Source organism: Cataglyphis hispanica, chromosome 24, assembly GCF_021464435.1.
Source record: "Cataglyphis hispanica isolate Lineage 1 chromosome 24, ULB_Chis1_1.0, whole genome shotgun sequence".
NCBI classification, from domain to species: domain Eukaryota; kingdom Metazoa; phylum Arthropoda; class Insecta; order Hymenoptera; family Formicidae; genus Cataglyphis; species Cataglyphis hispanica.
Window position 1 is genome coordinate 1,590,866 of NC_065977.1, and position 27,231 is coordinate 1,618,096.

General features: G+C 38.5%; 2 protein-coding genes across 3 annotated transcripts; both read right to left on the reverse strand.

The window, feature by feature from the left end:
• Positions 1-138: 138 nt before the first annotated feature.
• On the reverse strand, positions 139-23,475 carry LOC126858151 (uncharacterized). 2 transcript variants are annotated; one of them, XM_050608230.1, is made up of 27 exons: positions 23,035-23,475; positions 17,270-17,362; positions 14,066-14,173; positions 13,889-14,004; positions 12,432-12,591; positions 12,120-12,153; positions 9,052-9,193; positions 8,565-8,744; positions 7,008-7,394; positions 6,728-6,919; positions 6,589-6,650; positions 6,313-6,501; positions 5,975-6,146; positions 5,773-5,880; positions 5,625-5,695; positions 5,403-5,529; positions 5,052-5,304; positions 4,724-4,839; positions 4,394-4,532; positions 4,038-4,172; positions 3,782-3,932; positions 3,543-3,670; positions 3,319-3,453; positions 3,044-3,195; positions 2,501-2,858; positions 815-2,373; positions 139-655 (listed from the first exon to the last, which is right to left on the reverse strand). In XM_050608230.1, exons 2-27 carry the CDS (start codon positions 17,352-17,354, stop codon positions 413-415), a joined length of 5,502 nt encoding a protein of 1,833 aa, XP_050464187.1. In that variant the 5' UTR covers positions 17,355-17,362; positions 23,035-23,475; the 3' UTR covers positions 139-412. The 2 variants fall into 2 exon arrangements, with proteins under 2 accessions (XP_050464187.1, XP_050464188.1); XM_050608231.1 differs by lacking the exon at positions 17,270-17,362.
• A 144-nt stretch (positions 23,476-23,619) lies between these two features.
• On the reverse strand, positions 23,620-27,130 carry LOC126858153 (cyclin-dependent kinase 8). Its single transcript, XM_050608237.1, has 11 exons — positions 26,872-27,130; positions 25,796-25,898; positions 25,595-25,705; positions 25,374-25,514; positions 25,108-25,297; positions 24,923-25,037; positions 24,753-24,851; positions 24,604-24,676; positions 24,422-24,519; positions 24,217-24,322; positions 23,620-23,893 (listed from the first exon to the last, which is right to left on the reverse strand). The coding sequence occupies exons 1-11, from the start codon at positions 27,000-27,002 to the stop codon at positions 23,693-23,695; spliced, it is 1,368 nt and encodes a 455-aa protein (XP_050464194.1). The 5' UTR covers positions 27,003-27,130; the 3' UTR covers positions 23,620-23,692.
• Positions 27,131-27,231: the final 101 nt, after the last annotated feature.

Below are 27,231 nucleotides of genomic sequence, written 5' to 3' on the forward strand. Positions count from 1 at the left end.
GGCGTTGAATATAAAGATCGGGGGCGTTCCTTAAAGTTTCCTTGGTCATAAAAAACTTGAGTCGCGCGTGATAAAGCTGGAAATAGATTTGATTATCTTTCTCTTAAATCAAGAAACTTGCATTGTTTGGTAGTGGTGTAATAAACTATAATAATCTTATTTATTTTGACCTAACACTGTGACGACGTAGTATATAAGCGAGAACAATAATAATAATTTTCATTATCTAAATTTGCGGGTTCCTACGATAACGTTAATGATATCGATCAGCTGTTTGGTTGTCAATCATTCGCTGATTTTATAAACGCTTGATTTGTTACTTTTCTAATTGTAATTGTTAAGCGAATAGATTTTCTCTAAATTCTTTCGGCAATGTTACAGATGCGGTTCGTTTTCTCGTCGAAGAGAAACATTACTTGACCATAGCCTTGATACTCTTCGGAAGGTTCTGCATAGAACCCTTGTTGACGCTAGCAGCTGTAGGCCGCATGAAGCTGTGACTCTTCGACTCGGTTCGCGATTGAATCAATTTACTCTTCATATTGGCAGTTGATCGATTTCCTATGATCGATTGTTGACCGATGCTGCTACCGCTGCTACTGCTACGCGAGGTGATGGGTCGACCCCTCGTGACCTTTGGCATGTCAGGCGTTATCTGTCAATCGATGTAAAAGTTACGTGAATGTGTAACTCCAATTTTAAAATTATTAATTTTAAAAATATTTATTTGTTGGTCAAAAATCGTTTACCAAGGTTTACATATTTTTCCAAAAACTCTTCAAGAAATTATTGAAATTCGAACTTGAGTACCAACCTCCGGTGTTTTTCGAAGACTTCTCGCTGTCGGTCCGATGCTACTGCCGCTGCTACTGCTCCTGCTGGCGGGTATCCTGCTGACTCCAATCTGACGAGGACCCGGCCGTCTCTTGTCGACGACGTTCTTCGGCGGCAGCGGACTGCTCGACGGGCTGCTCTTCCTCAAGTCATTGGTGAGCGCGCGGATGGCCGAGGTGTAGCTACGCAGATGTGCGTGATTTGCGGCCACATTACGTACCGTGTTCACGGATGTCGCGCTGTTTAGGGAGCTCCGCGAGCTGCGCAGACTGCTCCTGGAACCAGAACGTTGCACTTCGTTCTTTGATGGAGCCCTTGAATTGTTCGATATGGCGATGTTCGAGGTCTTCTTTAGGGACTCGGTTTTCTTTAACGTGGACTCACGCTTCACGTTCGCTGCACGTGTTGGCAGGAAACTTGATTTTTCCGACGCATTTCTTGCGGTCTCCTTTTTGCCGAAAATCTTGCCCGATGCCGGTTTCGATAACTTGTCGACAGACAAAGATCTTCGATTGCCACGATCGTGCAAATCGTCGTCCATTGTCATCGTGATACTACGTCGGCGCTGCTCTCCGCCGTAGCTCAGCTCCGCCGGCGAGCACCGCGTCGAGTCGTGCGTGTCCGTCTCGTAATTGCCCGAGGACGTTTCTTGGCTCAAAGTTTCCGAAACGAGACTTTGCGTCTCTTCGAAACCTTCGTCGTTCAGTTCCTGATCTCGGGCGACTTTGCCGGACGACGGCAACGATGACGATGTCACGTTTATGTCAGGGATGAATCTGCTACGAAACATCGAATTCTGTCGCGTCATGAGTGAACGGTCGCCAGGATCGTCCGCGGATCGAATATCCTTCTTGAAGTTTTCTGCAACGTTTCTCAGGTCTCCTATGCGCTTCTCGTCTTCCATGATTTTGTCGTCTCGGTCATGCAGCGAGTTCTCGTTTCGGAAACTTCTGCTCGATGTTTCCCGCTCTTGGTTTACCTGGCTAGGCGGATTACTGGTCAAGCGAACGGCCTCCTTCACCTGGCTCGGATCGATCATACTCCGATGACGCTCGCGACTCGTCACCGCTCGTTCGGTAAGCACCGTGACAGGTTCGCGCGGTCGCGATTCTTGCATCACTGGGCTCAACACGGTGTTGGTCACCGCCACCACTGGCGGCGGTGGCTGGCTGATCGGCAGTCTCGAATTTCTGTGGCTCGTCGTCGTTGTTATCGTCTCCATCGTTGTCGTCGTCGTCGATAGACGTTGTAGATCCTCGCCGGAGCGCGCAATCTCCGCCAACGCAGCATCGATGTCGCGCGACGGTGACGAGGCAACGATGTCGCGCCGTTTCAGCTTATCCTGCCAGATACGCAGCATAGCATCCTCGTCCCCATGCGTATCTTCGTCGGCCAAGGCGAGGGTGCTGGGCCGCTGCACCGTCGGTTTCTCGCCATCGCAGACTAACTCTGGACTTGACATGTCCTTGTCACCCGCGGTATCCTGAGTCTTCTTATATCTACGGGTACGTCGCGTCGCCGAATATCTGTCAAAATTGCCTGAAAAAGAGAGCAGTTATCATTGATAGGAGATATTCTTAATGTAAGCAACTTTGTTTTCTTTATTTCTTTCGCGTTTTCTTTTCTCTCTCTCTCTCTCTCTTTCTCTTTCTCTCTTTTTGCTTACCGGTACCGAGATCCGCGCCGATAGGTTTCAGGATCGCAGTCTTCATTTCTCGATTCTGTAGAGAGCTGCTGCAACGTTCTCTCTTGCATGGTTCTTTCTCCACGGGTTTCACCTCCTTCGGGGGACTAAACAGTCGTCTGGTCGCCGGTGGCGTCTCGATGTTGTCCGAATCAATCTCGATTTTATCACTGATTCGTTCCTCATCCGCGCTTCTCTTGCCAAGCTTCGAGAATCGCCGGGTTACAGGAGCTTGCGATCCGGTATAAGGTTGTCGAAGATAAATTGTCAACTCGTCCTGAGTGTCCGTATTCAGAGTGTCGCTGAGCTTGTTCTTCTTCCTGTCCTCTTCTCTAATTGCCTGTAAACATATCGATATTGATACAATTTAATCCTTTGAAACTTTAACGTTGCTAAAAATTTTTCTTCTACCAAAAATTTTATTGAAATGAAGAATATCTAATCTACTCAATTATTATAATTATTATCTTTATTTATTATTAAAGTAAAACTACATCTTTTTCAAAGAATTGTATTTACACTCACCTGCAGTGTGCTTGGAACAAGAGCGTTCTCCGTATTGTGTCTCGACCTAAGTCTACGAGAATAACGTGGATCAGTCTCTTCCATACTACTTGGCACATTTAAACTCGACTTTCGCCAAGGAGATTTATCCTGCGACGAAAGCGGTTGAACTTCTGAAAGAAACGAAAGCATACGCTTGATAAACTTTTTGATCTCCATAAAAATAATAATAAAATCGTGCAGCAAATTTAATTCTCGACAGCATACGAAACAACTTTCGACATGAAAGTATTCACCTTCAATGGCCTCCATCGTACGTATTACATCCGTTTTCTCGACGGACGGTCGCCAATCGTAAACTTCAGAGAATCCTCCTTCGTGCACGGATCGATCTTCCGTCGAAGTGTTTATCACGCTTTTGCCTTCGCTTTCTACAATCGAAAAGTTTTGCGTTTAGATCCGCCCAGTTTCTTATGAACGAATTATATTCAGTTATTACAAAAAATAAATCCATACTCACCCGAGTCTTCGAAGGACCGTCGGTTCGCCTGGTGCAATTGCTTCGCTCTTCTCTGAAGCTGCTCGCCCGCGCGATCCTCTTTCTCGTTCTCCGATAGCCACGCCTCGATCTTCTGTCGCCAGGCTTTCCTGATTTCCACACACGATAAATGAATTTGATTCTTTTTTATTTTTTTCAAATTTTTAAACATAAAAATAATAATAAAATAATCGCTTTTCAGATAATGGCTAAGCATTTACCCGGTCGTCTTCGCTTCCTCCTCCTGCAAGAACGGCTTGCTCTCCGCGAGGGGAGACGGCGAGCTCGGCCGTTCCCGATCTCCTGAGAAATCGGCGTTCAAAAGATCCCCTCTTCGCGATTGTCCGCGAGCTCTTCGCGCCCACGATCGATCTTCGATAAAAAATATTTGCAGAAATAATAATGATTAATAATAATCAATTTTTAATTTTTGTCGCGTCAAAACAAATCCGACAGCGTATCTGGCACATTAAATACCTAAACTTCCCCATGATTTTCTCTCCCGCGTATTGTCTTGTCCGGATGTTCGCAAGAAGTCCATTAGATTCCCATCGTCATCCTCGCAAGGTATCCTACTCCTGCGCCGACGAAGCGTGCCATTAGGCGTGATATCTGATGAATAAAAGAAAGAGTCTCGTGGAGTACACATTTTGGTTATACAAATGATTACGAAACATAATACAACAGTCGAGTGTACAAAGAAGACACATAAACGCATAGAAAACACACGACTCGACTTTTATTCCTGAAATCTCAATCAAACACAAAATTAATAATGCTTTACCAAAGTTTTAAATTTTACAGCTTCTTTTATAATACACGCGATATGATACCTGGCGAGTACGTATCTTCTTTGGTAGATTGTTGATCGGGACCGCCCGAGCACGATCCTAAACGACGTCGAATGCTGGGTGATCCAACGATGGAAACATCCTCGTCTGATGTAACGCCGCCATTCTGTAATCTTCTCATCTGCAAACGTCGTTAAAAATCTTTCATCTTAAATGTATACAAAATCGAAGGACATTTTATATACTTTTCTTTATACTTCGGATTCTATTCTTGTCCGAAGCATTCATTCATATTTAATTTTGCGCTATTATCAAGCACGCTATATATTACGACAGATATTAAGTAGATGCTAAGCAGATGGCAAAGTTTACCTTGGCCTCGCCGCGGCTGTAACTTCTTTGAGGTAAACCGGTATGGGGATCGAATAGCCCATAGTCCATCAGATTGGACTCGGATTCCGAGCCTGGTGTCTCCGCTTGATTGCTCACTGCGCATTTAACGAGTGCAAATCTCGCACATTTAGTAAAAGAATAGAAGAAAGAAGAAAAAAAAAATGTTATTCCTCGCGAGGAATATAGACTAAACATTTATCAATCTTTAAAAGTTTTTTTTTTTTGTTTTGTGTAAAAAATTCGCGGCTGTTAAAACCTAAAATGTAAAACAACACTCGTGCGCGTTTTTTGCGCGAGATACACTCACGTAGTCGTTTTCTCGCCAGCAGCTGCTCCTCGCGCTGCTTGCGACGTGCCAGGACCTGCTCTTCCTGGATGCGCCGCCTCTCGTTCTCCGCGATCGCCTGATTGAACTTTTGACAAAACTGATGGAATATTTTAAAGCACTCCTCAATCTTAAACGTGTTCGTGTCCTCGCAAAAGAATTCCGCGAGCGATCGTCTCACTCCTTCGAGTTCCTCCATGTCCCTCTTCAATTGCGCCATTTCTTGCTCGGCCATCTGCAGAAAAAAAAATTTTATTTATGTGTATTTTAATCATTTTCTTCTTTCTTTATCCCATCCTTATCATGATATTTATTTAGATTTATATTTCTTACTTGAAGAAACTGTGCCATTTGTTCTTGTATATCTCTTTCGGTCGATGAAAGCTGAATTTGACCTTTGATCTTTTTAATCTTTGTGTCCAAAGTATTAAATTCGTTGGCAAGTTGTTCGATCGTCGTTCTTGTATAAAAAAATTTGTTTATTGCAAGATTAATAGTTTTAGTTTTCTTTCTCTGCATATAATCATTATATATAATAATTAAATAATTCCTTACTTGGTCGCCGCTTCTAAGGTAGTCATGTTTTTTGTAAAATTTAACAGGTCCTTCCGTTTTCTCTCGGCTTGCTAAAGTAATGTGTAATTTTGAATAAAATAATGTATTGTATATACATAATCAACAAAAAAATTAATCTGCATTTTACCAATGCTACGTAGTGTATCAGATTCATCCCCGGCTTGTTCGCACGAATTTCCGTTAGCTTTTGCAACGAGGAAAGCTTTACGCCTGCCGCATTACCAGCGTAACCGCCCTGCAAATATATAGAATTATAATAAAATTTGAAATATATCCGTAGAGAGTGTCCGAGAATTTATTCGTTTTTATTGGCGAAAGTAAATACATACAGAGTTGAGGAAGTTTCCAGCGACCAAAACCATGTACAGCACCTCCTGCAATGGTTTGTTTGTCATGAGATCCTCGCCGGCGAGGATCATCGAGTTGATGCTTGGCTCCAGGTAGCTCATATTCGCGGCGAATTCTTCCTTCAACAGCATGCACTCGATGCGCAGCTTATAACTACGTATCAATTATAACGCATTTATGTAGAATACATAGATAAATTATGATTATAATATAAATATACATATATAAATATACATACATATATATATATATATATATATATATATATATATATATATATATTTATTTGTTTATTAGATGAAATTTCAAGCTATATTACTTTGGCACTTGAATCAGCTGGAGGAAGAACTTCTCGGCATTACCCAGCTTCGACTTGTCGCCATCGAAGCTCTTGAGCATTTCAAGTTCATCGACTTCCGGTAGTATTTTCAAAAGTCCACGCAGTTTTTCCGCGCCTATGTCATCGTGGCCGCCCTCCTTAATCAGCTGGATTATATCTTCGTTCGAACTAGAACCGGAAATATAAAAAAACAGTAATATTTTTTAGATTATAATTAGTGATAATATTTTCATTGACTTCTCTTTCTTATCGTACCTTCGAAATTGCTTGAGAAAGATGTTAACGTTCAAGCTTCTTTTCCCGTCAAGTAACGCAATCTGAAATTGCAATGAAGAGAATGATATACATGAGAGTTTCAGTATATCTTATTGCAAAAGAAAATAAAAAGAAGAACCTCCGTTGGTTCTCGACGGCGTCGTTCGACATCGACACCGGTGCCGCACGAGGATGAGCAAGTCGCCGGAGGCATCAACGGCGGCACTTGTTGGCAGAACAGACCTTCCATCTCGGCCCAATCCAGATCCGCCATCGGCGAATTCTGATGCTCGTTCGCCACGAGGGACCAAATGTTCCGTTTGCCGATCACCTGCGACGATCGATGCGATAAGAGGGCGAGAAAAAGAAGACATTGGGAAAGTATTATTCCTATTCTCCTCTTTTTCCAGTTTAAATACCTTATGATTTGGTATCTTGTTCCAGTTGATGGTCTTCATCTTCGTCCTGGGGACGGGAATCTCCTGCTGCGGCAGCAGCTTGGCGTGATTACTAGGTGGCTCGGGGGTGAGCGTGCGCGCGACGGGGGGCACGCGTAAGGGTGGCGGCATCGGCGGCTCCATCGGCACGTCGGCGACGTTGACGACGTTGACGAAGAGCGGTGGCGGTGGCGGAGGCGGCAGAACGAAACCGCTTGATTGCGAACCGAGTGTCGCCGGAATCGGGGGTGGCGGGGGCGGCGGCGGTGACGTGAGGGGTCCCGTCGAAACGTTGTTCGCCGGCAGAGATGCTTTCCGCGACGTTCCGCACGTCTGATCGGCGCCGCGGCAGTGACAGCATAGATTCGTCTGGAAGCATCGACCATTCTTGTTGTCCGAGTCGAAATTTCACTTCTATTTTCAATCTTAATTTTCTCACCCATTTACGAATTCTGGAGGATTGGTAGGGTTGTTTAATTATAATATATTACATATTATTATATTATTTATTTTGTATATATTATATATATATATATATATATTATATATTTTTATATATTTATTATATAATTTATATTTTATATACATTATATGAATTTTTTTATAGCTTCTAATATTTTGTATCATAAATATAGGCAGTAAATGAATAGTTTCTTAGCTAAAGATTCAGAAGAAAAATTTTCGACAAATATATAGATTATAGACTAAATAAAAAGGCTAATTTAACTGCTCTAAGTAGATTAAATCTGTTAAGATCGAAAGTAGACGAAAAATTTCGATAAGACCGGTATAGATATCAATCGTTGGATATATTTTGTATTTATTCTTATTTGTAGGTAATATATTTTTTGAGAGATTATGCGTGCAAGAACAACATGCATAACATTTTTCTCTCATACGGTGAGAATATAATCTATTTTATATAATTAATTATTGTATTTTAATTGAATTGCTATTTGGGAAAAGGATTGACGAGAAATTTCACAAATGAAATTTTACAGAGAATCGTATTTTTTTGCAAAATCTTTACGGAAGAAACGCATTTACGTGCGCGAGTGCACACTTCGTGATTCATCGATATGAGGCGTGGTACGAGTTTCTTCTTTTATGGACTCGCGTCTTTCGGTCAAGTACGGTCAGAAAGTAAAAGTACACGACGAGTATTGCACACACACACACACATACGTGTTACGTTACATTAGTTCGCGTTAGCGCAGTTGACATTGATGACGGTAGATGATCGCGAAATTTAAACGATCTGATGTAACGTAGAGACGCCACACCGGAGTCTCTTCACGATTGCGTAATCGGCGAAAGTCGCGTAACGGAATCGATATATTTGTCATCGCGACTTCTATGTGAAAGGAAACCACGCGATCGTTCCTGTTTAATAATGCCCAGAAGCGAGATTAGAAAAAAGAAGACAAGAATTACGTAAGCGAAATGACGCGACGCTTTCTTCGCGGATTTTTCAATTTTTCGAATTTATTTTCATTTATTTCCGCGAAAGGAAACATAAATGAAACGAGAGTCACTCACTTGAAGACTTGGTGATCTCAGCAATTTGGTGGCGTCCTCGCGGCTCTCAAGCAACGTCGCTCGATGCACCAAGGTTTCGGCGGTGTCCCACGCCAGATCACTGGCGGCGTCTTTTGGATCTAATCGCAACAGATGCTGCAGGATACTCAGAAAGGGTATCTCCTGCGGAGTGTCTGCAACCTGAGAGTATGCTGCGTTTTGTCAGACGTCTCACTTAACGACGTTCGCTAGCAGTCTCGATCAACACTCCGAACAGCTTTTAACTGACAATTGATCAGCTGATGTGAAAGTTTATTATTATGAATAATTAACAATTTGACGCAATTAATGAAACATACAGGAAGTGTAATGGAAGTTGCGCATGATTTACGTGACTTTCAAGATTTCGAAAATTGTCCAAAAATCGAAATTTTTCGAAGAAAAAACTTAAAAATAATAAACAAATGGTGGACGTGGAAATATATTAAGAATGCCGGAAGTCGCTCACTTGTCCGAGGATAGCGTAAAAGACGTCCACATGAGAGGAGAGATCGATCCCGGGCAATCCGTGATTGGCAAGTTCCTCGTCCGTCTCCCGTTGATCTTCGAAGGCGTCCAGCTGCACCCTCACGTCCGGCGCGTGGCTTTTCCTGCAAGAACAATCGCCACCTTCCTGATCCGAGGATATTTCAAGTCGACAACACACGTTGTCCGCTCTATTTCCGGCACGCTCGACCGCGAGCTTTCTTTAGAGATTCGATTTCTATTTCGGTAAATTTTCTCTTCCTCCTTCTCGAGAAACATTTTCGTGCTTTAACGTGCTTCAATAAATATTAAAATTTAACGTTTATAAGGAGATTTGGAAATTTAAGACAAAGTTTTTAAGTATTTACTTTGTCAAAACAAGTCGATAAGTTGCCGCGATGAAAATATCATGTAAGAGTTAGATTTGATAAAAAAAATCACTGCCACATCTCAGATGAGATCACAAATCACATAAATCTATAGAAAATTTCTCTGCGAGTCGCGAAGCGTTCGAATAATTTGGACACGTTATGTGGACGATTTTGCCATCTCAAAGCGCACGGAAATAGTCGACGAATTCGTCGACGAAGCGCACGAGATCTCGGCACATCGAGAGATCCGAGGATCCAATAAATAGATCGAAATATACAAAGCGCCACATGCGTGCCGAATTTTAAAATAAAGATTCACTCGCGACAACTTTTATTTGCAGATACATTTATAATGAAATAAAAATAAATGCGTTTATACGCATTAATTCTGTAAAAAAAAAAATTAAAAGTTTGTCGGTATGAGCAAACAACGCGGAAATATGCGCGTGCGGTAAATTAGTGATTAAAGCTGAAGAGAACTGAGATGACCGGGAAGACAGACGCAATTAAGATCCAAACGGAGAGATAGGTCGAGCATCCAGAACTGGTCTGGGAGACTTCCAGCGCGTGTCCTACCGAGATAGAGCGTATACCAAAATACTCGCCGCGACGATCCAATCCTGCCATCGATCTTCGCCACGAGCAAAACAGAAACGGATAAAGAAGAGCACGACTGCGAACGCCGAGAGCACGGCCGTGACTCACGGAAAGCAATGCCGGCGTTGTTAAGCGTGGAAGAGCAAAAAGAAGACGGAAGGAATTCTCCGAGACGCGTCTCTTCTTAAAATACTTGAAATTTTCACGCGCCTCGTGCAGTAAAATGGATATCTAAATGTGTACGTAAAATAAAAATACTTTACATTCCGACAGAGTACATGCAATTGCAAAAATGAACACCGCTTTAAAGCGGAATATTTTTTACGTTTTTCTTTTCTCTCGAAAATTATGCAACCAATCTCATTTTCACGAAGAAAAACAACGAACGAAGAAACAGAACGCGACGCGATTCATCAATGACACGTCGAGGATAATTAACATTCTTCACGACATTGTCTGGTGCAACCGCGAGAATATATTGTGCGACGTGTTGATCAATCGAGAATAATGACGCTTCTCTTTCTTCTTCCTTACCGCTGATGGACGTTAAACACAGAGATGAAGAAGAGAGAGGTGACGACGTATATCGAACGCGGACGATAAACGGCGGTGTTCGATCACGCGGATCGTCGAGACGAGGATTCGAAAGATGCAACGCGGAGGACGCCGGCCGGCCGGTGCATCGCGACGGCGGATGCATTTCTGGCGACGCCACGCGTCGCTGCATCGCGCTGGAGCGGCGACGCGGTCGCAGGTGCATCGGGGTGTCGGCGAGGAGTTAATTTGGTCCTCTCTCGATCTCCCTCTCCCTTCGCGGCCCTTTTTTTATTTCCTCCTCCCCTTTTAGCGCTTTGTCGACCCTCTTTCTCCTCTTCTCATTCAAATATTTACATATACGTACATTATTATTATTTACATATACATACATTTTTATTTATTTTATCAATTAAATAATTCATTATAATTAAGATTATCTTCTTCTATTTAAAGAGAAAAAGAGAAGGAGACAGAGAAAGAGAGAGATGAATTGCCCTGATTCTATTTCTCGCTCATTGGCGCCATCGATGAAAGCATCATCTCTTCGATGTTGCGTCTTCCTATACGCGCTGAATTAATTCGATAAGAATATTTTCCTTCTATATTTTGTACTCTTTGAATACGTAAGACTAACAAAAGTTATAACAAAAGCAATTTCTTCAAGAAAGTGGCACTGATCGATGATCGTCATTATAGAGATACGTCATTAAGTTTCTTTTTTTTTTTGTAGATTTGATTTTATTCTTCGCACGATGAAGCGAACGATCGATATCGCATGATTGCCTTGTACGTACGCACAAATGTGTACTTTTAGCATAATAGTAGTGGCTGTTTGCTCAACAATATGTGTACTGATAAGCGGATAAGTACACGATACATTGCGAAACGTTTAACATTATCGCCTTGAAAGACGTGATCAAGAATGTCGCTTAAAAAAAAAATTAAATCTGAAATGACAATTATATTATTTTATCGAAAAAAAATTAGTAAAATTAATTGTATATATAGAGTGTCTCAAAACCACCAAGTGTTCTTTTCAAAAGAACATTGTATGGCCTTTTTCGAGACACAATTTTCCCTTATCAAATTGACCAGATAATCTGCTCTTAAAAGCATAATCTAATAGTTTTGGGATATTCTATATAAGATAGTACAGATAATGTTTTATTCTCGTGCGCAAATGCAAACCTATGGGTTTTAGTCGTTCAAGAAATAATGACATAACAAGAAATAAAAAATTATACAGTTTGTTTTTATTTATTAAAACATATTATTCGGATTATTGCATGCAAATGTGTGCCGGTATTCAGACTCAATACAAAGGGATCCTCCCTCATTAGTGAACCATGAATCCTTGGTGTAATTATCTCTAATTACACGGAATGCGCGTAACATTAAGCGGCGTGCGAAGGAGATGGTGTGGGTGCAAGAAAGCATTTCCTTTCGTTCACATTCATTATTATTTATTATTTCACAATCTTAAATCAATTAGTGTTAATCAATTAGTAAATACCGCGAATCCGAATAGGCGTCGTAGTGTACTCACCGCAGTTCGTTCAGGATCGGCAAGAGCTTGAGACCTGAAACGGAAATCGCGCGATGAGATCATCTGTAAGGATGTAAAAAAACGCGAGTTCCAAATATTTATTTCTTATAAATCCATCTTAAGCGCAAAAAAAAAAATGAATTAAAGCGAGAAAAGGACGAGAGACGAAAGAGATAATAAATTCCGCGTCGTTTCATTCATCTCTGTGGGAAGAATTATTGAAAAGAATCTGCGCGATTATATGTATATCGAGCAGAGTTGAGGAAGCTGCGGGCTGGCATCCGCCGAGATGTCTCGATTTCTTTCACTCACCGATAAACTCGTTACGAATACGTATGCGATCCTTGAGCACCGGCGTCGAGATGACCAAACAATTTATGAACGCCAGCAATGCCGTCTGGTAATCCTCCGTCGTCGCTTTCTGCAGCTCGTCGACCACGACTCGCAATCGATAACGCTCGCCCTTCCGTTCCTATATGCATCCGAATATATAAATCTTAATACAAGATCGCCCGTTATCGTCGCTCGTCTATTCCGGGAAACATCGTCTCGGGATATTCCGCCGCGGGAACAAAGACATCGGTCAACGTTCTCGGGATAAAGCTCTCTTTTTTTTTTCATCAACCTTTCGAAAGACTACTCTTGCGCTATAATTAGAACCCTTATCAAAATCGAAAATTGTCTTCAACAAGAATCTATTTATTCAGCTCAATACGAGCCTTTTTTTTACGACATTAGACACGACAGGACGAAAGAGGAACGACCGGTAATCGGTCGTCCGCGTTCTTCGTTTCTCGAATGTACATGCAAATTGCGCGGCGATAAAAATAAATTCCGCAACGCGGCGAGTTCGTGATGGTTAACACAATGGGAACACATAATGGCAACTCACTCTTACTTGTGTGCACGGAGTTAATATTACAGCGTTCTTTCTTTTGTTCATTGAAGGGGGAGACCTTGAACCGCGTGACTTTTACCTAAGCGCAGCTCTCCTCGGGCTATTTTACAACGAGCAGGTACAATGCTCCGTGCTTCGATGCTGTATAATTTGTCGCGAGAGTATTCAAGATGATCATTCCGGACGGGAATGTCTTCATCGTTCGGGCAGATGACTGACAAACCGTATTCTCTCAAATGGAATCCGTATATTATCACAGAAGAATAATTCAGTGACTAATCACTGATGATTTCGATTATATATTACATTAGAAATCAATGAAATCTCACTGAAAGAGAATTAATCAGTCAAATTATTTTAATCATTAGTGACATTTGAAAAATGCATCTTATATAATATAATATTATATATGAGATAAATTTATAGCAATATATTTTGTTAAAGAAATATCTGATCAAGTCTTTTCTCATTTTTTGTGAATTCATCTTGAGAGTAAAAAGGATAATAAAATATATATATATATAATTATAAATTTTTTTAACTGATGCTAGTTTTACATATTTTATCCTCGATATGCTCATGTGGAGGCTTTTCCCTACAAGAAATATTAATTCAAAATAAATACAAAAGAAAATGCTTTAAATTTATTATTATCTTGCAAAATATGTACAGTGTGCTGTCGTAATAAGAATAATAATAAAACGGAGTAATAAAGTACTTTTACTGCAGTGGAATACTCAATGATCTAGTGTCATCGTTTTGATTAGCGACTGATTTTCATTGATCCAGTTTGAGAGAATATGCGAGAGAGGAATAAATAAACAAAAATTGCATCTCCGCGAATACAATTTCACCTCGAGATTATAGTCACCTGGTATATGTGAAGGGTATCGATGACTCTCTGCCTGCCATCCTGACTATAAACGCACAGCGCCGACAGTAGCTCCACGACTCGCTTCTTCACGGACGGGCACGCCGTTTCCAGCGCTGCAATCCGAGATGTTTAATACGCGGGATTATGGCATCGGAAAAGTTGTTAATAATTTACCTGAGGCGAGCTTGACGCAATAATCAGGATTATCCACGATGTAGTCGAGTCCGACGTGGGAATCCATGACGCTGGCTGCTGCATCTGCGGATGCTGGGCTTCCAGTATCTGCAACAGCAGTAAAAGAATTTCGTCTAGTTTGCGATATAGCGTCTCTTAGACACTATAATTCGCTCTTAATTCAAATTAATTTATCGCATTTGAAATGATCGATACGCCCTATTAAAGGCAAAGATAAGTTATGAGATAATCGTATTTTGCCGCTAAAATCGTATCGATCGACAAGATATTAATCGTTCAGACAAATCCAAATGCACACGTGCGTCTGATTTATAACTTTTGCTTGCTAGCGCTTGTGTTTTTGTGCAATAAACGCTAAATGTATTCGAGTATCTGCGAAAGGATACGTCGTGTGTTATCGCATAATTCTTCTTAATATCCCATTAAATCGAGACGCCACCGTTGCTGCTGGAAATAAATATTACTGCCTGATAAACGCGCTACGCCAGTTCAAGTTTCGCAACAAACTTTTCTCACCATACAATTAATACGTCAATGTGGAGACGTCCATAAAACGCACTTTCTACCTGCGTTAAGTTAAACTATCGGCTTTTAGTTTCGAAAATCCTGTCTCGATTTTGCATTATCGTAAAAAAAAGAAATTTAGAAAAAATAATTACATTTTTATTCAGTAGCGTATACGAATTAACTTAAATTCTTTTAAAAAAGCACACATTTTGGAGAAAATTTCGATATTTTACATGCTAAATAGTTTTCTAGTTTTCAAATTTTATTGCTTCTTCTTGTTTCTATCTTTATTACTTTAAAGCAATTAACAAATATTTGATAATTATTCGAAATTAACGACGGTCCCTCGAGGGAGCCGTAAATTCTCGTGGGAACGAAATATAGAACCCGAAAGATAAAAAACGCCACATCACGAAGACGATTCGACAAACACATTCGCGTGTTTGTGTCTCAATCGGACTCTGACTCAATCGAGCAAAAAGTGAATTTCCTAAGCGGCGAGGACTGTGATCGCTTTGTATTAAAGCGTGAAAACGCTTCATTTACGGCGCGAAGATTAATGATTCTCGGGACTGGACTCGTAACGCGCGCACAGAGATCGCTCGCTTCATAAAACGGCGAATTCGCAATAACAAGCGGAGTGGATCGAGGTCTGAAGAGTGAGGTCTAGGTTGAAGCGAGTGTCTCCGTAGCGGCGCGTGCGTGCCCGGACATACGCATCGAAGCTGAGCCCGTTACACGAATCCGACGATTTCGTCATCAAAAGGAAGAACGGACCAAAGATTGAAAAAAAAAAGATGAAAATTAAATGCCCTACGCGCAATATCAAAATTTTGATACTGTAACAAATATCGATACGTTCGCCGAAAATTTTATATAAAAATTCTATACATTATAATATATTGCAATGTTAAATAATGAAACGGAACGAATAATTTACGCGTTTAAAAAAAAATTCCAGATATATATTACGTGCTTCTTGGTAATGTCGCGTTCACGATACATACTCCTACCGGATATAGGCGGTTAACGGAAAGGAGTGAGAAAGTCATTGTGACGGAGAGCGAGACGGGCGGAGTGAGAGTGCGTAGGAAAATGGAGAAGGAGCGACAGGCCGGGTAGTTTCGATAGTTGCGACGGGATTAAGATGAATGTATACATACACACACACAGCGCATATTTATTACATACAATCTATTCGATATCTTTACGGTATGTACATGACATTCCAAAAGAACCGAACATCCGCTTAACAATTTATTTACGGATTTATTTCGCGAACTCTAAGTTTCTTTTCTTTCTTAATAAAAAAAAATTTATTTTTTTCTCTCATAATAAAAAGAAAGTTTGCGCGATTCTCGCTCGATTCCATCGCTAGGCGATCGCGCTCGCGCGCGCCGTAAGAGAGGAAGAGCGGCAGGGAAGGAAATATAAAGGGAAAGACCATAGGATTGCGTCACCGCGCGCATGCACATACCTCGCTCTAGTCACGCTTAAAAATAGAATAGCAGTCGGATATTAAGGACCACGAGAGGAGACACCGGCCGGTCGAAAGCAGACGGTACCGGCTGCGAATCCGAATATAACATAGGGACATAGAGACAGGTAGAGAGATGCATCACGATGATTCACGCGTCGTGAGAACACTCGTCTATAAACTAAAACGCATAATACACGCGCAGGAGAGCTTCCTCTGCTGCGAGAGATGTCCGTTTCTCCTTCTCGACGACCTCGAGAGATGCTCGCTCGAGCGAACACGCGTTTTTACGTCCTCTGCCCATCTTAGGAAGGCCGTGGACGATCTTAAAGGTGCAAAAAAAAAAAAAAGATCTGAGGAGTGATCTAGTTTCTTCTTTTCAGACGCATCTCCGATGTTAATCAGAAGGGAAGCGTTCTCACTAATTGAATCGTTCGGACGGACGAAAATTGAATTCTACGAGAGATATTTCCCCCGGGAGGCAAGCATAAATTGCTTCCCTCAACAATTATATTATAGATGAGAAATTTTGCGGTTCAATATTTCCTTGTTTTTTTATTTTTTTTTTTTTTATTTTGAATAACATAAGCAGATATGCGAACAAAGACAAGGATTAAAAGTCTGAAACGCAAATATCTTGATTGTCTATAATACTATCAGATTGTACAAATGTGTGCGATACATCGACGCACAAATTAACAAGACATTTCCGCTTTGGAAAACCTTTTAATGGATTGATCTATTTTTATTCGTTTCTCTGGAGATTGCCTAACTAAGGAATAAACTATTACGATCTTCGCGGATGAAACTAGAAAATTATAATTACACGATGTATGAATTAAGTGCGCATCGCGCCAATTATGGACATCGGCGACGGAACGGATGCGAAAGGCATCTTCTCCTAAAACGTTCGCGTTTCTTGCGCAATGATTTTTTTTATTTTTTTTATTTTTTTTTTTTTTGAGGAAAGGAAAAGAGACGAGCCACACACAGTGCGGATGTACAAAAATTGCATTCGGTAAGTTAGCGGCCAGCAGCCAGTGATCGCTGCTAATTGTAAGCAGGCGTAGGTAGCAGGCGCGATCGTACGCATACATGCGTGTACCGTGTGTGTAAAGTAAAATGGCACTCACGACGATCGCGCAGGATACCATATCGGGCACCTTGTTAACCTCGCCTCTCCTCTCTCTCTCGGTTACCTGGTCTCCGGTCTTGTTCTGTCCTCCTGCGTACGCACACGAACGCAACATCGCACTCGCTCTCGGCCCTCCTCCCTTCCCACATCTTTTACTCTGCGACAAAAGAGGTTTCGGCTGTCGTCAATGTCATTCCTCGGCTTCGTCACGTCGAGAGAAGCGCGAGCTCCGATTTATTTCGCCGATTATCCCGAGAAAAACGAGTGCAAAGACTTAGCGCGGATTAGAACGGATCTTTGTCAAGGAAATGGAGGAACGCGAAGAAGATTGCTGTCATAAGACAGAAGTAATTGGGAAATTGTTGAGGATATTTTATACCCCCGACTTGTGTTTTCTAAAAAAGGAAGTTTATCCTCTTATTATCCGGGAATAGAATAAAAATATTAATAAAAATATTAAATATTAATAGAATCAAAATATTAATAAAAATATTAATTAAATTGTTGAGGATATTTTATACCCCCGACTTGTGTTTTTTAAAAAAGAAAGTTTATCCTCTTATTATCCGGGAATAGAAAAATATTAAAAAATTAAAATTGATAAAAATATTAATAAAAATTTGCACAAAGTATGATTAACATTCTGAACAGAGTGTACAGATTGGCGCTACTACCATATAGAGCGCATTCTCTCCGGTAAGATTCAGCTGCGTACATTTTATACCTTGCATTTAACGCCAAATATTGTGTGAATTCGAATTTTATTCCTCTTACGCAAGTTGCGCATACAATGCGATATCTCGAATGGAGAATCAAACGAGCGCCGTTTATATTAAACACGAAATATGAGTGGAGAGTATTTCCGCATTTCTCAAAGTAACTGCGATAAATGCCCTTCTATACGAATTTCGCGGATATCTTGATATACTTGAAAGAATATTTTCGGCAGTTCACAAAAAAAGCATCACGATAGATCCGAAACCGGTTCAAACATAAATCATTTGGAATTCGATTATCGAGAATTCGAGGAGAGCTGCGAGTAGGCGTTCTCCAAAAAAAATTATCTATAAGTAAAAAATAAAGAGAGAGATTAAGCCTATGTCTCGAAAGGAGACGAGTTAAATCAAAGGGAGGGAAAGAGAAGAAATACTTCAACTTTATATATTCCTTGATTTTTTTGTCATTTCGGAGAAGAAAAATTCAAAGAAGAAGAAGAAGAATTGAAGAAGATTCCGACGCAGTGAAATGAGCAATACGAAGAGAAAAATAATTCTTATTTTATTAAACTTTTTAGATTAATGTTCATAATAATGATATGAAAAATTATGTATGATTATTTTGATTTAATAATTATACATATCAGTTTCAGCGTTACAATGAATATCATTTAATAAAAATAATCAATTATACAATTATATATATAAATTACAAGTTTATCTAATAAAATGAGAATTATATTTTTTTCAAATCATTCATTTAGCACTCTTTACGGTGAAGAAATTAAAAAATCACGAATGATGATTCGATGGATACAAATATCATGTATTTTGAAAAGTTTCCCCGTGAAAAATCATTTTAATTACGATGGATACGATGTATAAGGGACGTAAAACAATGTCGAATGATCAGTACAATTTATCTTTTGACGTTCATCGTATTTCTGTGTAAAAACGATGCAATCGGAAAAAATATAGTAAAAAAAATTGACCAAGAACGCGGAACACATTCGTAATGTATTCCAATGTATCGAGAAGCAGCTGCATTCGTCGACAAATCGTAAATCGCTTTGTTCGCCTGTTCACGCAGACCGATATTTTCGCTGTCATCCATTAGCGGAAAAGGCAAAGTGCGAAGTGGTTAATGGACGGCCATGTACGGGCGCAGACGGCCGTGGATTTTCTGTTTGGTTTCCCTTTTTTCGTTTTATCGCCACCCCCACCCTGTCTCGCACTGATATGCGTTTCGAAGATTACGATTGCGCTTTTGAGCTTAGAAGGATCTTTATTTTTTAATTCTAGCTCGCGAGGCAGCGGCACGTCAATGAATAAAAAAAAAAGGAATCAGGCGAAGGTAGTATCGAACGTCTCCATATAGGGCGCTAACCGAAGCCGATGGAAGGCCTTTTAGATCCTAACCTGGGCCACTCGAAACTCTTACGGGGTGGCCTTAACCTCGCGATGAATTTGGGAAAGTCGAAGGTTTACGTGTTCGTGCTAGTTTCAACGATTCGTAAATAACTGCATGCGCGAGAAATGACGGATAAAATTTTCGATGCTTTTAATGAATTATATGTGTAATATTTAATACAAACGATATAATAATATTACCTTTTTAACGGTCAATATTTTCGATGCTGAGAATAGAAAGAGAAATCGTCAGTTACTATAGGAAAATATATTTCGGCAGATTTTTAAATATAATTCTTTCCCCATATTTTTTATTTCTTCTCATAAAAAAAGAACAAATATCTTACATTATTTTTCTCATTCTGTATTTTATATATTACACGTAAATCATAATGCATATAAAATTAACAAAGAAAATTTTATCGAAATATCAAATTGATTGCATATTTATTTTGGATCAATAGTATTCTTGGCATGAAACTTCGCTATTCCGCGAATTTAATAAGGTACGATTTATGCGATCGCGGTAATAATTGACGTACAATGTCAGTCGCGTAGCGGGAACAGCTGATGCACTGGCCGTGCAACAGGTGGTTCTATGTGCTGGGCAACACGTGGTTTCACATGCTGTGCAACAGGCGGTCCCACGTGATCGGAGCACGACAATGGCGCGCAAAAAAAAAGGCTTCCTCGTCGGGGATGAACCGACCATGATTTACGGATGTAAATGTCTCTCTTGCGAGCGCGCGGCGATAATCGGCGATCGACTATGTGTTCGAAACCGGCGGCGTTCTCGTTCTCGTTGAAAGTACCGTCACGTTTCTCACCGCGTGAAAGCACAGCGACGATGGCATAACGCGATCGTCCTTGCCCGGAGCGAAATGAAATGCGCGCGCGAACGTGCTAGATCTCGTTATATTTTTTTTTCCATCGCGAGCGCGCGCGCGCACACACAAACGTGGCACAATGCGGAGAAACCGGGCGTGCAAACGCGTTCGACCAGAGATTTGCATTGACGATCGTCGCGTCCGATGTTTACGTCCTTCGGACGCGTAGCCGGCTCTGCATATTGAGCGATTTCGGTGACTGAACCGCGCTCGGATCTTATCGTAAGGAGATCGAAAACGAAGTGAACGTGTGCGAGACACGACAAAATTTCTCTCGATTTTATATAAGTAATAGTGATAATAAAATCATTTAGCAAAATTCATAAAACGATTCCATGTTGATAGTTGCATATTCGAAAGTAGCTAGAGACGATCTTTCTCCCACTTTGTTAAGTCCAATTTAAATTTATGATGATTATAAATTGTCACGAAAGCAGAGGCGATACAAATCGAAGGATTCTTCACTAATTGCGGTAATATCGCGCGGGAGGAAAGTCCTCGTAATTCCCATAATTGTATGTTATTAGACGGCGATGCTGAGTAATCGACACGAAGACTGACATACAAACGTGCCACGATCAACATGCAAGACAAAATCATTGATTGTTCATTCTCTCTGCTTGGTCTGTATTATTAATATCATTTAGCGATAAATGCAATTATGCTCAGTGCTGATAATAAAGAAATTCAGTTTGGATCATATTTTTAAAAAATCGTTAATGTTATCAAGTGAATATATTTCAGAAGGATAACTAAAGTTATTTTTTCCGATTCAAATCTGACATTCACTAGAAGGATGAGTCGCGAATATTCATATTTCAAAGATAAACTTGACCAATCGTCCTTGTCATATCGCAAAAATATAATATTATTTTATACCGCGCAAAATTTTTCTCTTTTAGCTCTCGTCCTTCGCTCTTTCACGATTTTTAATTATCGGCGATAAAAATTGATTTATAAAACGTCCTAGCTAAAAAATAATTGTGTTTCACAAATGAATTCGATTATATTAATGTCACTCTATATTGACCTTTCGTTTCTTACACGTACTTTGAAAAGATGTCTGTAAAACGTCAAATCTTTTTAATGAAGCACGTTTTGTTGCATTTATCTGGTTTTCTGTTGCCCAAAGGCAACACGATTCGATAGAGGATTAAGCTTAAGAGGTTTGACTTTTCCTTCTCTACTTCTATTATATATATATAGTTAAGGCGATAATATAATAATAATATGATACGTGGAGACGCGGACAGGCAATTATATTACTCAGAGTTGATTCTCTCAGAGCGTCGATAGGGCGTAGCATTAAACTATTAGCGGTTTTTTTTGCGTCACATTTGCATTCCGCTCGCGTATCTTGATTCGACGAACTAAAAGCGAAATAAAGATGACGATATTAAACTGATATTTTCAACGATATCTTCGATTTCTCTAGGCCTCTCGACTGAGAGCACGATTATCGCGCATTCGTTCTGTTTCTAAATGCCATATTTGTTTACCGAATAACAGGGCTGGCTTTAGCAAACGCGATTTCTGGAATTGACATATGTATGAGTGTATGTATAAGTTGAGATATATAAAAAATATGTGTATTACTTGATATTAAAAAATATTAAAAAATATAAAATAATATCTATATGTTACTTAATATAATATAATAATATTTAATTATAAAATAAAATTTAATATTTAAAAATATAATATGTATCATTTTGATTCTTAATAAAAGTAAAATAATATCAACATATATTAATCACATATTGTAATATAACAAATGTTACAAATCTAATGAGCGATCTAATATATTAATAAAATAAATGCTAGTACCATTAATTATATGTATATAGAAAATATGTTTAAAATATTATTAATATGTTTACAATAAATATCAATTAGTTTAATATATTCCAAACCTAACAAATCAAATGATAATGAAACGAAATGATCAATATAAAATGCGGTGCGATATAAAAATCATTTTAGCGCGGTTTCTCGCACATTTAAACGGATATTAATAATACTTTATTACGCATTATATATTTAAAGTAAAACGGATTTATATTCAACGCACAAGTTATTGAGCAGAAATTGGTTCGATCAATCTCTAGTCGCGATCCTATCTGCGGATCAAACGGAATGCCAAACACTGTACTAGCAGCATAATTGCTTATCGCTTAGGGAGACCGCACCTGTGGCGCAGATATTTTACGATTCTCTCAATAACTGTCCTTATATGAGAAAAATACGAAGATCTCGAATGTGAACACGGGAAAGATATCACCTGTGCGGATAAAAGGCATTGAAGTCTCTATGCGGTCGGAGAATCGCATAGATGTCTATTTTTATTCATTCGAGTATCACTCATAAATATTATATTTATTATCGTATCTCGCATATATGATATTTCGCACAAAGTAATCATAGGTTAAGAATGCAACAACAATATTCAATTTTTTAAATATACAAATACAAGTTAATTTTAATCTTTGATCAAGCACAATCAAACATGGTTTAAATAATTTATTTTTTATATCAATTTTTGGGATCAAATATGTTTGCGCAAGATTGTATTTATATAAATTAATTGGAGAATATATATTGCAATATATAAATAAATAACTAATTTAAATCGTTTTCAAGCATTTAATTAGAGATTAAGTAAAGATTATTGCTTTTTTAATATTCTTTTTTTTTCAAATCCGAAAAATTTTTCAGTTTCTGAAATTGTTTCAAAACTCTGAATAAAGTGCGTTCACAAATAGTAAATGAAAAAACTCTCTTGCTCTATCAAAAGACGAGCGTCAAATCGTTCTCACCTGCGTCGTCTTCTCATCGGACCAGCGCAACGACTCCCGGATCGATAGCGCATCGATGGCTCATCCTGATATCCCGAGCGATCGGAGCGGCACGCGCGCACGCACTTTTTTCTCCGAGCAGCGATTCGCAGAAACTGCGTTTCAGGTGCCCGCGACGACACGATCGCACGCGCTATTCGTCTCGCGCGCGTGCGCGATAGATCCCCCTCCGTAATCGTTTAATCGGCCCTCGATCCCCGACTTCGATCATTTCCCCCACGCGCGATCGAGTCCTTCCTTTCCACTCCCGCAGAGCCTCTTTCTTGTGACCATCATCGGTGCTCTTATGAGCAAGACCCTTTCATTGACGCATACGCATAGCGTCGGGGAATATTGATAGTACAAACGGAGATACAAAGGATGAATGTGGAGAGATGTAAAAGAGGGCACGAAAACGAGAAATAATTTTCTGCATGTATATATATATATATATATATATATATATATATATATATATATATATATAAATAAAGTTGTATTATCATACTTACGGAATATACACGAATCACTGACCACTCTCTTGATAATGTTGATTAGTGAACTAAATTAATGCATTATTTGTGTGAGTTTTAAGTTTCGGTCTGATTCGGATTGATCGATCGGATTAAAAATCACAAAATTAGAAACGTTGATGAAAGTTCGACGGCTGGGTCGGCTGCGCCGTCGAATAAACCATCCCCGGTGGTTGCTGATGGGTCATGGCATGGCTCTGATGTTGATGGAATTCTGGAGCGCCGTGCGGTCCGTTCAGCCTCACCCGTTTCGCATTCTGCCCGTGATTGTGATCACCATTACCTTGCTGCTGTTGATTCTGCTGTTGCTATTTAACAAATATTCGGATGATTGACAAGGCGATGTAAAAATTCAGTTTAATCCTCAACTACCATGTAGCAATGAAGCTTAGAGAATGGTAAAGTAGGCTTTACTCGTCTTGTCATTGAATCGTTTAAAAAATCGAAATTATATTTTTACAAAATTTTAAAATAATATAATTAAATATGTAAGAAAATGTATATATTATATATAAGAGATTAAATCTATATTAAAATAGTTATCTTATTATGTAGTAGTTGTGGCTTAAATCCCTGTATATAAAATATATCATAAACAAATGTTTTCCAGATGTATATCGAAAGTAATTACCGTTTGTTGTTGATTTTGTCTTGCTTTATTTTCTGTCTTTTCTTCAGTATCGTCGTCCGTGAGAAATTCTCTCTTAGGATAAGGAATAGGGCATCCAGCAAATATGCTGAAATTTTTGTATGAAATAAATACAATTTAAGTGAGATTATTCCTTTAAAAAATCTAAATTATACTGATATATAAAAATATAGAAATAGATGCCTACTCCTGTGTTGGCAATGGCTCCTCTTGGAAATAGGCATCCTGCATAGAATGCTCCGATGTGATACGCTTGTTTGGATCCATCATCAGCAGCTTTTGTAACTAAAATAGAATAATATGATAAAAATTACTTTTTTGATCCAGTATGTACAATTAAATTTTTATGTTTCTTCTTTTAATTCATACCAAATTAAATGCCTTGCTATCAGGTTTGATCTTATGCCGGTCCATATATTTAGTAAGGGAACAGTTTGCATAACTGAAAAAAATCTATATTTAAAGATTTTGGATGAGATATTAATATAGACTTACATTTTACATTGTGACAAACTCACTTGGATCTTTTAAAATCTTTAAGTAATGTAGGATGTTCTGGCATTTTTTTAATATCCTCCCAATCTTTTTCTAAAGGAAATCCCATCACATTGAATATCCTATATATAAATTAGTTCATTTTATTCTCTGTAATATGCAAAACAAACATAAAATCGTACTATATTTTTACCTATCTAGTTGATCATGGTGGTACGGATTGCTAGTCTTGATGTCTTCTTGTCTGCAATGAAATATAGGTTCGGATGTTAAAAGTTCCGCAAATATACAACCTATTGCCCATATGTCTGAAACAAATAATTCAATATACAATTTGCATAAACTAAATAATATAATGGCATATAAAGCATCACAAACCTATAGCTTTCGTATAATGTCTGGCACCTAAAAGTAATTCCGGAGCTCTATACCAAAATGTTACTACAACAGGATCTAAATCTGCCAAAGGTTTAAGAGGAGCATTAAATAATCTAGCAAAACCCATATCCGCAATTTTCACGCGTCCTCGCTCATTTCCTTCACCCATTACTAAAATATTTGCAGGTTTCTAAAACAAAGAAAATTGATGTCATAAAATATAATCCATAAATATAATAAAAATGTACATCACTAGCATCAATTACCAAATCTCTATGAAGGACCCAATTAGAATGTAAATAATGGATACCATCTAAAATTTGATACAATAAAGACTTGACCATGCCCTTTGGTACCATTACTGGCTTCTTATTAGCTTTTGCTGCTCTGTGAAATTTAATTATATGCTGCAAATAAAATTGGCATTACATGATATTTGTATCAAATATTATCAGAAAATATTTCCACATTAACAATATCAACATACCCATAAATCATGCTCGGCAAAGTCAAACAATAGCCAAACTTTGCGGTCATTGTGTGAGAGAAAGACACGAATAAGAGTAATGACATTGACATGTTTTAATTCCCTGAGTAACTATAATAGAAGAGATTATAAATCAAACTACTCCTTTTGTTAAAGGCAGGCAAATGTTGTTTGCTATTTAAGAGCAATGGGAAAACTTACAGCTATTTCTCGACATGCAGACATTGAAAGTCCTGTACCCTCGATTTGCTTAAGGCCAAAGTCTTTTGTATCAGGCCGAGACTTTAATTCACTATCTGGAACACTATTTACAAATTTATACATTAAATTTACAAAATAAAATATTTTTAATTTTATAATCATAATTTATAATAAGAATAAAAGTTTTAATTAAACATTCATTTTAAACAAATAATTGTTGAAAAAAATTAAATACTTAAAAAATTGTACATTAATACTAGCTGAGAAAATAAAGTATAATGTTTCATCATACATTTAATATCTACATTATATTAAATATTAATAATTAAATTAAATTCAATGATTATATTAAATATAATCTTTATATGAGAACAAATATAGAGAATCAATAAACCTTTCATTATACATATAAAGAATTATTAACTAATAAATGTAAACAAAATGAACAATCAATAAATATACTTTTCTACAGTTCGAAAAATTTTAAAGAAAAAGATAATCAATAAAGTAAAGAAAGCAAGTACTTATATGTGGAAGAAACTCCAAAATAAATTATGGAAATTTCAAAGCGAATAAACGATTTATATTATATAATCTGAGAGGTATAATTAAACTATGAAATATAATAATTAAAATTCAATGATATTAATCTCTCTCTCTCTCTCTATCTCTCTTTCTCTCTCTATCTTTCTTTCTCTTTCTCTCTCTCTCATAATTTTTAAATTATACAAGTCACAGAATTAAATCCAAAATTAAAAAACTATTGAATACTAAGCAGAGAGTTAGATACGAAAAAAACAATTAATAAACTATTATTTGAGAAATCTTAAAGTAAAAAAAAACCGATCGATAGAATAAAGATGACAGTACTTTTATATAGGAAAAAACTCGACTCCGAAATAGATTTATAGAAATTTTGGAGCAAATAAATTTGTATTACACGATCTGAGAGGGTTGAATGATTAACTTATGTTGAATGTAATGTATTTATGAGAATGTATGTTCTAAAGAGAAATAATGCAAAACGAGTTTTGCATTGCTTTGGAGTTAGAAGGGTGGAGGTTAGACAGACTAACCCTTCTTTTCTACGGGCTTTGTATACGTGTCCGTAAGTGCCTCTTCCGACCTTACATCCCTCGAACTCGAAGAGATCCTCGACCTTCGTGCGATCTTTCTGCGTTTTCATCTTAAATTCATAATCCATCATGTTTAGCGTTATTAGTACTATTATCAACTATAAACAAACATTTTTAACATGCGTGTACACACACACGAGCTTCAGCACACTCGCACGTCACGTCACGAATCGCACATCATCGTACCCGAGTCAGTGATGTCCATAGACTTGTACTTATATACAGAAGGTTATGTCAAAATGAAAACTGGAACCTCAAGTAACACGCAACCACAATGGAGGGGATAATGGGGATATTATT